This window comes from Somniosus microcephalus, unplaced genomic scaffold, assembly GCF_052327205.1.
Source record: "Somniosus microcephalus isolate GS21.2 unplaced genomic scaffold, FLI_Smic_1.0 unresolved_chr6, whole genome shotgun sequence".
NCBI classification, from domain to species: domain Eukaryota; kingdom Metazoa; phylum Chordata; class Chondrichthyes; order Squaliformes; family Somniosidae; genus Somniosus; species Somniosus microcephalus.
The window spans coordinates 30305439-30318540 of record NW_028225184.1 but is presented as its reverse complement, the minus strand read 5'-3'; the positions used below and the strand labels follow the sequence as shown (position 1 = coordinate 30318540).

General features: G+C 41.0%; 1 protein-coding gene across 1 annotated transcript in view; it reads left to right on the top strand.

The window, feature by feature from the left end:
• Positions 1–325: 325 nt before the first annotated feature.
• Positions 326–13102, top strand: part of LOC147087157 (Fc receptor-like protein 5) — a 73885-nt gene continuing 61108 nt past the window's right edge. Inside the window, exon 1 of the mRNA XM_085978068.1 lies at positions 326–460. Within this exon, the coding sequence (XP_085834194.1) occupies positions 430–460 (31 nt within the window). The 5' untranslated portion in view covers positions 326–429. The remainder of the gene's footprint in view (positions 461–13102) is intronic.

Below are 13102 nucleotides of genomic sequence, written 5' to 3'. Positions count from 1 at the left end.
TTGACGGCAGGAAAATAAACAGGAAACAACGGGAGGTCGTACATAGTCAACTAGATAATTAAGGTCCTTCAGGGAAGAGAATGATAGTAAACTGTTTGGGGTGAATTGTCACACCGCAGGGTGGAAAGAGGTGGTAGCGATTTTGCAGCCCGTTTTCAACCCTAATGATTGTTGTTGCCGGTTATTATTGTCTAATATTCAAATTTTGTAAAGCTGGAGCTTGCAACGTTCCAATCCGTACTGCATTCCAGCTTGTAAACAAACTCAGTGCTGTTGCTTTAATTGTGGGGATGACCTCACTTCCTGCCGGCCTCTCTTTCTGCTCTCAGTGCCTCAACGCTTCCTGGTATGAACTTCTGCGAGGCGGAGCATAACAATCAGTCGCCGTTACTTACAGCTCTCATCTCTCAATTTAGCTCACACTAGAACATGGAGAGAGCCGCCATGTTAATGCTGTTTGGTGAGTCGTGATCAATTTAATACCTGCTTTGCTGGATTCTGGGTCTGCGAGGTAACTGAGTGGGCAAATGTAAGCAGGAGAGTGGGACTGAATCCGGTGGTGACCGATCTCCGGTAGTTCAGTGGATTAAAGCAACTCCTGGCAAACTAAGTGGACCACTTTAGATCGGCAATCTGTCAGAGTGGATATTTGTTTGTGCTGAATTCTCCATGAGTAACATTGAGACAGTGCAAGTGGTATTAGTTTTCGGGAGAGGTGAGAGATTTGCAGCGTCGGAGATCAGATATGCAATGTATCCACTCTCCCCAAGGGCAAAACAGAAAACCGCCGCCCTTACAGCCATGTTCCAGGGTGAGTCTCCTTCTTCACAAAGGAGAGGGGAAAGATAAGAGTAATTGAAATAAAACGGTTAAGAGTATGTCTGATAAATCACAATATCACCTGATGAGGTGTGCGGTTTCACAATGTTGTTCGGTTGACTTAAAGGTTCTTCTGTCGGTTCAGTAATGCCGGCTAATCTGTGGAAAAGAACAGGAATGTACCCGGTGGGCAAAGGAAGATGCTTTCTGGCCGGCACAGTCACAATGGATCGAATGGCTTCCTGTGCCGTACGTTTCCATGTTTCTACAATTTAGGAGGTTTGGAAAGAGGAGAAGAACAATATTATCTGACAGTGGATATTACAGTAAATATATTTTTAGCACTGCCTTTGTTTCTGGGACACTTTTCTTTCCGTGAACATTCGAGTTGAAACCGCAGCCTTCCGTTTTCACACCTAACTGTTGCTACTTTTCTCTGCATGACTGAACATTGTCCATTTGTTTGCTTATTTTTCATTCTCTTTTCACACTTTCATCTCAATGTAAGGCGTTTTGTGATATTTGTGAGCCTGCGTGTACTGTCTGTGCAATTAAATGTTTCTGGTGAATATTTCGGGCAGCTTGCAGACCTAGAAATTTATTTTAACCCCTTTTCCTCATTCAGTCTGCAAGAGCTGAGCATCTGACTGTGATATTGATCTGCCCAGAGTGCGGACACTAATGTCCGCTAACAAATGCTGGGCTGCATCTGCCCTGCTGTGCTGATAATTTATCTCTTAGACTCCATTTTTTCAATCTCAATTTCCACCGTCAGTACCTCCATTCATTCCATAAGGGAGATTCCACGGTGGCCTTGCTATTCTTTTCCGTGCTATGGTCGATTGTGGAGATCAGTAAAAATGCTCAGTTTTTTCACACACACACCGCCCAGCTGCTTTCCTTTGTCTTTCAGTAATGGTTTCACTCAGTCACAAAATGGACCATGTGTGTATCTGTGCATCATTTACCATGGCTTTGTTTCTTCAAGGCAAAGGCACATCCTGATACCAGCCATGGATTTTTGAAATTGTTTACACATGGTCGTCTCGATAGGCCTTATTTATTTAGCCATTCAATCTTACAGTGCAGAAGAAAGACATTTAGTCCCAGGATCGAGGTTTTAACACATAACCATGCAAAATATGAAAGATTATATGGAATCTGATTCAATCACACTTTCAGGTAGTGTGTTCCAGATCTTAAAAAACCTCTGTGTCAAATCATTTCACCTCATCTCCGCTCTGGAACTTTAGCTGTTTATCTGAAATCTTTGAACTTTGCTTGCCGACAGTTTATCACTCCTTGCTCTATCAAAGCCCCATATATTGCTAATAACTCTGTTGTAAGGAGAGCAATTTCAGCTCCTCCAATGGATGGCACTCATACCTAGTATTATCCTGGAAACTTTCTCTGATCCCTCGCGAAGCACTTGAAATCATTTCTAAAATGCGGTGTTTAGAATTTTACACAATACTCCAGTTGAGGCCTAACCAGTAATTTGTGAATGTTTAGCTGGACTTCCTTGTTCATCTATTCAATGCATCTTTTTTCAAAGCCAAATATCTCGTACACGCTCTTAACTGCCTCTTTAATTTGCCCTGCCACATTCAATGATCGGGCAGCATGTGCTCCCAGTTACCTTTGCTCTTTGACAACTTGAAGATATTGTCATTTGTATTATAATGCCTCGCCATGAAGTTTCTACCAAAGTGCTTCACTGCACTGTTAGCCACAGTAAATTCCAGCTGTCATAGTCTGCCCATTTCACCACTCTGTCTATTTCCTCCTGAATCTGCTGCTATCCAGCTCTCTATATGTAACCTTGCCAAATTTTCCATCAGTGCAAAATTCGAAATGTTACCCCTTATACACAAGTCCAATTCATGTAGGTAGAACACGATTATCAATGGTCTTAATACCGCCCCTTGGAGGAATACCACTGCATATTTCCACACATTCAGTAAAACTTCCATTCACCACTGCTCACTCCCTCGTATCAATATATTATCGCCCCTATAATACCATGAGCCTCTGCAGTTCGGGTGATTCTGTTATGTGATACTTAATTGCAATTCCAGATATACAAAATCTACGGCACAACTTTCATCAGCCCTCAGGGATATTTCATCAAAAAACTCAATCAGGTTAGTCAAACACAATTGTTCTTGAAAAAAGCTTGCTTCTGTAAGTGAGAACTTAATGTTGTCCTTGACAATGGTCTCCAGTAGTTTTCCCAGCACTGAAGGTGGACTGATTAGCCTGGCATTAACAGGTGTATCGCTCTCCCCGTTTTGAAGAGTCACATGATATTTGCAATCCTTCATTTCTCTGGCGCTACTCCCATTTCCAAGGGGTTTTGTAAGATTGCGGTCAGAACTTCTGCTATCTCCTCAACCACTTCCCTCAGGAATGTAGGATACCTCCCATGTGGATTGGCTGACATGTTAATGTAATTAACGCAATCTTATTTTTCATATTCTTTTTATGTATTTTATCCAATCCAGTAGATCTACTGCAAAAATGGACTCCATCCTCTTCCTATGTGAAGACGGATGCAAACTACTCATTCAGTACCTCAGTCATGCTCTCTGCGTGCACAAGAATATTTCCTCTTTTGACATTAATCGGCCCCACCATTCCTTTAAAATTTATTAAAGGTGTATATTACCCACTAATCTGTTTTCATGGGCTTCCTTTGCACTTCTTATATCGTTTTTACATTTCTGCCTGCACTCGCCCTATTCAACCTGGTGTTATGCTGCGTTCTGCAATTCACATTTGTCATAAGCCTCCTGAACTCCGCTTAGTGCAATCTCTATTCTGTTTCTCATCCAGGCACTCTAACTTTGGAAGCCCCATTTTTCCTTCTTATGGGCACATGCTTGCTTTGTACAGAGGAGAACAAATCCAGCTTCTCCAGCTTCTCCACATAACTGAAGTCCCTCATCCCTGGTACCATTCTGGTAAATGTTCTCTTACCGTTCTCTGCCATAAGGTGAACATTCCCAGCTTCACAGGTCTCTGCACATAACTGAGGTCCATCATCCCTTGTACCATTCTGTTTAATATTCCCTTAACCTTCTCTGCCATAAGGTGAACAATCCCAGCTTCACTAGTCTCTCCACATAACTGAAGTCCATCATCCCTGGTACCATTCTTTTTAATATTCCCTTAACCTTCTCTGCCATAAGGTGAACATTCCCAGCTCACTAGTCTCTACACATAACTGAAGTCGATCATCCCTCGTAGCATTCTGTTCAATATTCTCTTAACATTCTCTGCCATAAGATGAACAATCACAGCTTCGCTGGTCTCTCCACATAACTGTAGTTCATCATCCCTGCTACCACTCTGGTTAATCTTCCATTAACCTTCTCTGCCTTAAGGTGAACAATCCCAGCTTCACTCGTCTCTCCACATAACCAAAGTTCATCATCCCTGCTACCATTCTGGTTAATCTTCCATTCACCTTCTCTGCCTTAAGGTGAACAATCCCAGCTTCATTAGTCTCTCCACATAACTGAAGTTCATCATCCCTGCTACCATTCTGGTTAATCTTCCATTCACCTTCTCTGCCTTAAGGTGAACAATCCCAGCTTCACAACTCTCTCCACATAACTGAAGTTCATCATCCCTGCTACCATTCTGGTTATTCTTCCATTAACCTTATCTGCCTTAAGGTGAACAATCCCAGCTTCACTAGTCTCTCCACATAACTGAAGTTCATCATCCCTGGTACCATTCTGGTAAATATTCACTTAACCTTCTCTGTCATAAGGTGAATAATCCCAGCATCTCAAGTCTTTCCACATAACTGAAGTTCATCATCCCTGCTACCATTCTAGTTAATCTTCCATTAACCTTCCATGCCATAATGTGAATCATTCCAGCTTCACTCGTCTCTCCACATAACTGAAGCTCATCATCACTGCTACCATTCTGGTTAATCTTCGCTTAACCTTCTCTGCCATGAGGTCAACAAGCCCAGCTTCACTAATCCCGCCACATAACTGACGTCCATGATCCCTGCTACCATTCTGGTAAATTTTCCGTTTACCTTCTATGCCATAAGGTGGAAAATCCAAAATGCACTAGACTCTCCACATAACTGAATTCTGATTATCCTCCTGCAATTCTGGCAAATTTACTCTGCACCGTTTACAAGGTTATCAGGTCCTTCCTAATGTGTGGTGGCCAGAATTGGACACAGTACTCCAGCTGAGGACTAACATGTGATTTACAAAGGTTTAGCATAACCCTTTTTCCTTTTATATATTATGTCGCTAATATTAAACAAAAGATATTAAAGATTTTTTTGACACATTGATCAACGAGTCCTGCCACATTTAAATACTTTTCTATGTGCGCTCTGTTTCTGAACGCCCTGTTACATTTTATAATTTCCTATACACTGCCTCTCCTCTTTCGTCTGCCCAAATTCCAAAACTTTATATTTCTCTGTATTAAATGTCAGCTGCAATGTACCTGCCCATTTCACCAGTTTCTCTCTGTCCTCCGGAAGTCTGCTACTATACAGTGCATTGCTTACTACATATTTCAAGTTTACTACTTTTCCAACCAAGCTGCAAGCTGACTTGCTTTTCAGATGAAAGAAATGGAGAATATAAAGCACTTGGCTTTCATGCACTTCCAAATGCAATTTAAAGTTTTTTATTTCAATGTCGTTTAATTACTTTAAATTATTTGGACTCAGAAACAAACTACATTGATTGCAATGTTCAGTTGTATTTGCAGCACAATAGTTGTGTAGTAGTCGTTTGTACAGTTCTATTTCTTCCATTGTGTTTCTATATAATTCCCCTAATTTATAGTTTCCGAGAGGTAAAGTGGAACATTTTCTCTTCATATATTTTACGAACATAAGAACATAAGAATAGGAGCAGAAATAGGGCATCCTGCCGTTCTCGCCTGATCCGTCATTGAACAAGATCTTGGCTGATCTTTGAACCCCACTGCACCTTCACGCATTATCCCCATACCCATTGATTCGCTTAATAACCAAAAAATGATCGATCATGGACTTGAATATATTAACGACTGAGCCTCCAAAGCCCTCTGGGGTAAAGATTTCCAAAAATTCACCACCTTCTGATTGAAGAAATTACTCCTCATCTCAGTCCTAAATGGCTGAGTATGTATTTATAGACTGTGAACCCTGGTTCTGGACGCCTCAGCCAGGGGAAACATCCTTCCTGCATTTACCCTGTCTAGCCCTGTAAGAATGGTATATATTTCAATGAGATTAGCTCTCATTCTTCTAAACTCTAGAGAATATAGGCCTAGTCTGCTCAATCTCTCCTCATAGGTCAATCCACCCATCCCAGGAATCAGTCTGTTGATACAACGTTGCAGTCCCTCTATGGAAAGTATATCCTGCCTTAGGTAAGGAGATCAAAACTGTACACAATTTGAAGGTTTGGCCTCACTGGGGCCCTATATAATTGCAATAAGTGTCTTGAATTCAATTTCATTAATAATTGAATGTCTGAGAATCATTCTGTTAGTGCACTTCTAATTGTAAATGTCAAAGCAGAATAGTGTAAATGTGTCAAATGGAAAATCTTGCAGGCCTATGAGGAAAAACATATGAGGGGGTCTAATGTTTTGGGTCTGAAAAAGAGCCAGGACAGGCACGAGGGGCCGAATGTTCTCTTGCTCCGCTGTCAGGCTCTGTGATTCGCTGATTCTATCTGTGGTGGTAAGCAAGGTATTAACTAATTATACGGTTAAACTATATCAGAGAGATTGTCACAGTGCATTTTCATTCAATATGTTTATCCTCATTCTTGGGTCTGATGCCGTTCCCTTGCTGTCAGGGTTGAATTCCTCATTGTACGAGGTGACGCACTTCTGAGCTGTAACCAGGGGTTCTGTTGTCAGCATTTTCTTTCACTGTTAACCTCAGGCTGAAATATTTTCATCATCTATTTTTATCGGTAATTAAATCCACTTTTTAGTTCCACACAGATTGCACCTGAACAACCCCAGCTTCTCTCATCCCTCCTCATAAATTAAGTGCATTTCCCTGGTACCATACTGACAAATCTGCACCTAGCCTTCTCTGCTCAAAGGAGAAAAAATTAATCTTCTCTAGTCTCTCTTAATAACTGAAGTACTTCTTTCCCGGTATGTTTATGATAAATCTCCCCTTAACATTCTCTGCTCTAAGGAGACAAATCCAAGTGTCTCTAATCTCTCCGCATAACTGAAGTTGCTCAGGCCTGGTGCCATTCTGGTGAATCTCCAATTACACCTCTGCGCTCCAACGTGGACAATCCCAGCTGCTCTCCTCTCACTACATAACTGAAGTCTGTAAGATCAAGACCATCAGTTCAGCTGCTACATCACACAGTTCCCCTGATAACAACGCTCAAACAGTTCTGAGGCTTCGCCCTCTCTGAGCACTGACTCTGAGTCTTTCCCGAATCTCTCTCCTATCCCCACGCATGCTCTACCCCTGTTTAGTTTGCCTGTGAAACCCATCACCTTGGCCTTGAGCTTATTTTTAGTGAACAGCTGACCATCTGACTTATTTTCAGACCTTAAACAAGCTGATGTATTGAATTATTGTCACTTCAGTTACTGTAATTCTCTTGCAAAACAGCATTCTGTCTGATAGTATCCTCCGATTTATCCCATTCTGTTTGTGTGATGTCCCTAAGCACATCCCCTTTTCAAGTTTGGAAGTTGCTGGTGGAATATGAAATAACTATTTTTATTTTAATAATTGAATCAATTTGTACTAATAAACGACAGTATGGATTTCCAGTCGGCTAAAGCAACGCACACGGTGGTGGATTATACAAGAATTAATTAATTTTTCAGTTGAAATTGTATAAGAAAGATTGCCACAATGTACTTCTTTAAATGTGTTTAAACACATTCTCGGTTCTGAACCACTGTTCTTACTGTCAGGGGTTAAATTACTCTCTGTCCGAGGTGAAGCGATTCAGAGCTGAAACCATAGGCTTCTGTTTACAGCATTTACTGTTACTGTGAAATTCAGCCTGAGAATTAAATAGAATACATTGCAATAACAGCACAGAGACAAGGCCATTCGGCACCAAAAGGTCTATGCCATTGATTATACTCCACATCAGACACCTCCCAATCTATTCAGATGACACTATCAGCATATTCTCCTATTCTTAACTCCCTCATGTTACCAAATAGTTTCAAATTAAATGCATCTATGTTATTCACCGCAACTGCACCATGTGATCCCATTTTCCTTATTGTGTCCAATCACTGCGTGAACAATTGTCTCCTAAAGGCCTTATTGGATAAATTGAACTAAGTCATCATCTCTCGGTTTGAAAAAGCACGGTTTAAATTGTTACTGGACTTAATTTGGAGAATAGTGTTTATTGTCAGGAGAATAGTGGAGCATACTGATCCCCCGATAGCTCAGTTAGTGCCTGCAGTGCAGACCTAAGAAGTACATAAATGTAAGGCCGAATGGTCAACATCGGCTCCTTGCTGAGTTCCCTGATCTCCAACAAGCGGATACTGGCGCTACCATTCAGCTCAGTGCTCCGAGGACAGTGAAGGAAGCCTCTGCCAAAAGTCGTGATGCAGCACTTTGATATCTGTTGCCTGCTGCAGAGCGAGCATGCGCGGTTGGAGGGTAAAGTTCTGGCGGGCTCACCACTGCTGACCTCAGGTCAAGCAACCCACTCAGTGTCTGCACTCAAACATGAACAGATAATGCCGGGGGTATTGGACAGTTCGCGAGAGAAACTGAATTTTTAATACAGTCACTGTATATTATACTAAATATATTGTAGTTGTCTCGCTTGTTTTGAGACACTGTTCTTTCTGCGAGCAGCTTTGTTCCTCTTTCTTTGAACTGAAGTTCCTTCGAGTTGAAACCGCTGACTTCCGATTTCACAACTAACTGCTGCTGCTGTTCTCTGCAGTATTTAGCATTTCCCTTTGTTTGCTTATTTTTCATTCTCTTTAGCATCTTGCCTCTCAACTTCAGGCACGTTTTGCTATCATTGAGCGTGTGTATACTGCTTGTATATCTAAATCTTTCTGGTGAATAATTCAGGCAGCTTTCAGATATAAGAATTTATTTCAATTCCATTTCCTCATTCAGACTGCTGGAACTGAGCATATCACTGAGAAACAGATCTGAACAGTGGGCTGAGACGAATGTCCTTCAAGCAATACAATGCTGCAGCTGCCTTTGGTGCTCAGAATTTAGACTTTATCTCTTCAACTCAATTTTTTCCCAATCTGAATTCCTACCGTTACTGCCTCCATCTAATCCATAATGGAGATTCCACGATAGCCTTGTGTTTTGTGGTATGGTCGCATGTGGAAATCTGTAAAGATGCTCATTATTTGTACACAGACTCCACCCAGGTGACTGCTTTGTCTTTAAATGATGGTTTCACTCCATTAAAAATTGACCATTTTTGTATCTGTGCATCCCTTAATGGTGTTTTGTTTCTTTAAGGCAAATACACTACTCTCTGCCTCTTATCCCTTAGCCAATTACGTACTCAATTTACCATCCTGCCTATACTGTCATGTGCTTCTACATTTCGCATCTGTTATGTGATATTAATTGAAATTCCAGATATGCAAAATCGGCTGCATGGCCTGTTTGTTATTTCTTCAAAAAACTCAGTCAAGTTAGTCAAACATGATATTTCTTGAACAGCTCCAAGTTGACTGTTCCTTTTTACACCATGCTTCTGTAAGTCAGACTTAATATTGTCCTTAACAATGGTCTCCAGTAGTTTTCCCACCACTGAAAGTAGACTGATTAGCCTGGCATTAACCGGTATATCTCTCTCCACTTTTTTGAACAGTCACATGATATTTGCAATGATTCAGTCCTTGGGCACCACTCTGATTTCCAAGGAGCTTTGCAAAATCGTGGTCAGAGCTTCAGCTATCTCCTCCACTACTTCCCTCAGCAATGTAGCATACATTCCATATGGATCGTGCGAATTGTTAATGTAAATATCGGCAACTTATTTTCTACATCCTTGCTATCTATTTTATCCTATCCAGTACATCTACTGCAACATTAACTTCATCATCTTCCTAAGTGAAGACAGCTGCAAACTATTCATTCAGTACCCCAGTCATGCTCTCTGCCTCCACAAGAATCTTTCCTCTTTTGACATTAATCGGCCCCAACATTACTTTAATGCTTATAAATGATACATTTTACCCGCTAATTTGTTTCCATTTGCTCCCCTTTCCCTTCTTATGTAATTTTTCAATTTCCGCCTGCACTCTCCCTATTCTACCTGGTGTTCTGCTGTATTCTGCAATTGACATTTGTCATAATTTAATTTAACCTCCATTGTCTTTCTCATCCAAGCGCTGTAGCTTTGGAAGCCCCATATTTCCTCCTTATGGGTACATGCTTGCTTTGTACCGAGGAGAACAACCCCAGCTTCACCAGTCTCTCCACATAACTAACTTCTGTCAATCTTTCTACCATTCTGCTAAATTTCCTCTGCATCATTTATAAGGTCATGAGATCCTTCCTAATGTGTGGTGGCCAGAATTGGACACAATGCTCCAGCTGAGGCCTAACCTGTGATTTACAAAGGTTTAGCAAACCTCCTTCCTTTTGTATTTATGTCTCTACTATTAAAGCAATAGATCTTAAAGGTTGTTTTAACATATTGATCAATAGGTCCTGCCACCTTTAAAGATTTGTGAATGTGCGCTCTGATTCGGAACGCCCTGTAATATATTTTAATTTCCTATACATTGTCTCTCCTCATTCGTCTACCTAAATTCCATCACTTCAGATTTCACTACATTAAATGTACCTGCCCACTTCACAAGACTGTCTCTATTCCGAAGTCTGCTGCTATCCCCCTCACTGTTTACTACAATTTAAAGTTTACTGCATTTCCAACCAAGCTCCAAGCTGACTTGATTTTCAGTTGAATGAAATGGTGAATATAAAACACATGGATTTCATTCACGTCAAAATTGAGTTTTATTCTTATTGTTTCAAAGTCGGCTAATTTCTTTAAATTAATTGGACTCAGAAACAAACTACATTGATTTCAATGCACAGTTACATTTGCCGCACAATACAGGGTTATTAGGCGGATTGTATCATTCTATTTCATCCATTGTGTTTGTATATAATACCACTAAATTTACAGTTTACGAGATGTAAAGTGGAATATTATCTCTAAATGTATATTAAGAACATAAAAACATACGAAATAGGAGCAGGAGTAGGACATCTAACATTCCAGCACTATCCCTAAACACCATGATTCAATTAATATCCAAAGATTAATCGATATTCTGCTTGGATATAATTAACGACTGAGCCGCCACAGCCCACTGGCATACAGAAATCCAAAGATTCACCACCCTTTGAGTGAAGAAATGTCTCCTCATCTCTGTCTTAAATGGCCGACCCATTATTCTGAGACTGTGGCCCCTGGGTCTAGACGGCCCAGCCAGGGGAAACATCCTTCCTGCATCTACCCTGTCAAGCCCTTTAAGAATTTTATATATTTCCATGAGATCACCTCTCATTCTTCTAAATTCTAGAGAAAATAGGCCTAGACTACTCAGTCTCTCCTCATAGGACAATCCCCCCATCCCAGGAATCAATCTGTTGAACCATCGTTGCACTCCCTCTATGGAACTCTAATTGTAACTGTCAAAATGGAATGGGCTAAAAGATCCAAAGTGAAAAACTTGCAGGACTTTGAAGAAAAAACATATGAGTGGGACTAATGTGATTGGTCTGGCAAAGAGTCAGCACAGACACGATGGTGCTGTGGTTCCAGTGCTGCTGGAAAGTTCTGTGATTTGCTGATTCTATCTGTGGTGGTAAACACAGAATTAATTAATTATATGGCCAGAAACATAAAAGAAATATTGTCAAAATGTATTTTCCTCCTTAAATTAAATTCCTCATTGTCCGAGGTAAAGTGCTTCTGAGCTGACACAATAGGTTTCTGTTTTCAACATTTTCTTTCAGTGTTAGCTTTAGCCTGAAATATTTTCAAAAACTATTATTAACTGTATTTAAATCCACTTCTTAGTTCCTCGCAGACTGCACCAGAACAACTTCAGCTTCTCTCATCTCTCCTCATAACTGAAGTCCCTTTCCCCAGGAATCATACAACTAAATCTCCACCTAGCCTTCTCTGCTCTAAGGAGATCAACGTATATCTCAAGTCTCTCCTCATAACTGAAGTCCTTCATTCCCGGTACTTTTATGTTAAATTTCCACTTAACATTCACTGCTCTAATGACACAAATCCAAGTCATTCTGATGAATTTCCGCTTAAACCTCTGTGCTCTAAGGAGAACAATCCCAGCTTCTCTAATCTCTCTACAAAGATGAAGTCTCTAAGATCAAGTCCATCAGTTCAGATGCTACATCACACAGTTCCCCTGGTCACGACGTTCAAACACCTGAGGGTCCGCCCTCTCTGAGCTCTGATTCTGCATCTTTCCTTAATGTCTCTCCTATCCCCACACATGCACTTCTCCTGTTTAATGTGCCTGTGAAACCCACCACCTTGGCCTTGAACTTATGTTAGTGAACAGCTGACCATCTAACTTCCTTTCAGGCCTTAAACAAGCTGAAGTATCGAATTATCGCAAAACTGCATTGTGCCTGATAGTATCCTCCGATTTATCCCATTCTGTTTCTGTGATGTCTCTCAACACATCTGCTTTTATACAGGTTACAAGATGCTAGTGGAATATGAAACAGCTTTTTTATTTTATTAAATTGACTTGAATTGAATTGCATAAATAAATGACAGTATGGCGTTTCAGTCTGCTACTCCATCACACATGGTGGTGGTTATAGAGTCATAGAGTCATAGAGTTTTGCAGCACAGAAAGAGGCCCTTCGGCCCATCGTGTCTGCGCCGCCCATCCATCCCTGTCCAGTCTAATCCCATTTTCCAGCATTTGGTCCATAGCCTTGTATGCAATGGCATTTCAAGTGCTCATCCAAATGCTTCTTGAATGTTGTGAGGGTTCCTGCCTCTACCACCCTTTCAGGCATTGAGTTCCATATTCCAACCACCCTCTGGGTGAAAAAGTTCCTCCTCAAATCCCCTCTAAATCTCCTGCCCCTTACCCTGAATCTATGCCCCGTTGTTATTGACCCCCCCCACTAAGGGGAAAAGTTCTTATTTATCTACCCTATCTATGCCCCTCATCATTTTGTACACCTCAATCAGGTCCCCCCTCAGCCTTCTCTGCTCCAAGGAAAACAACCCCAGCCTGTCCAGCCTCT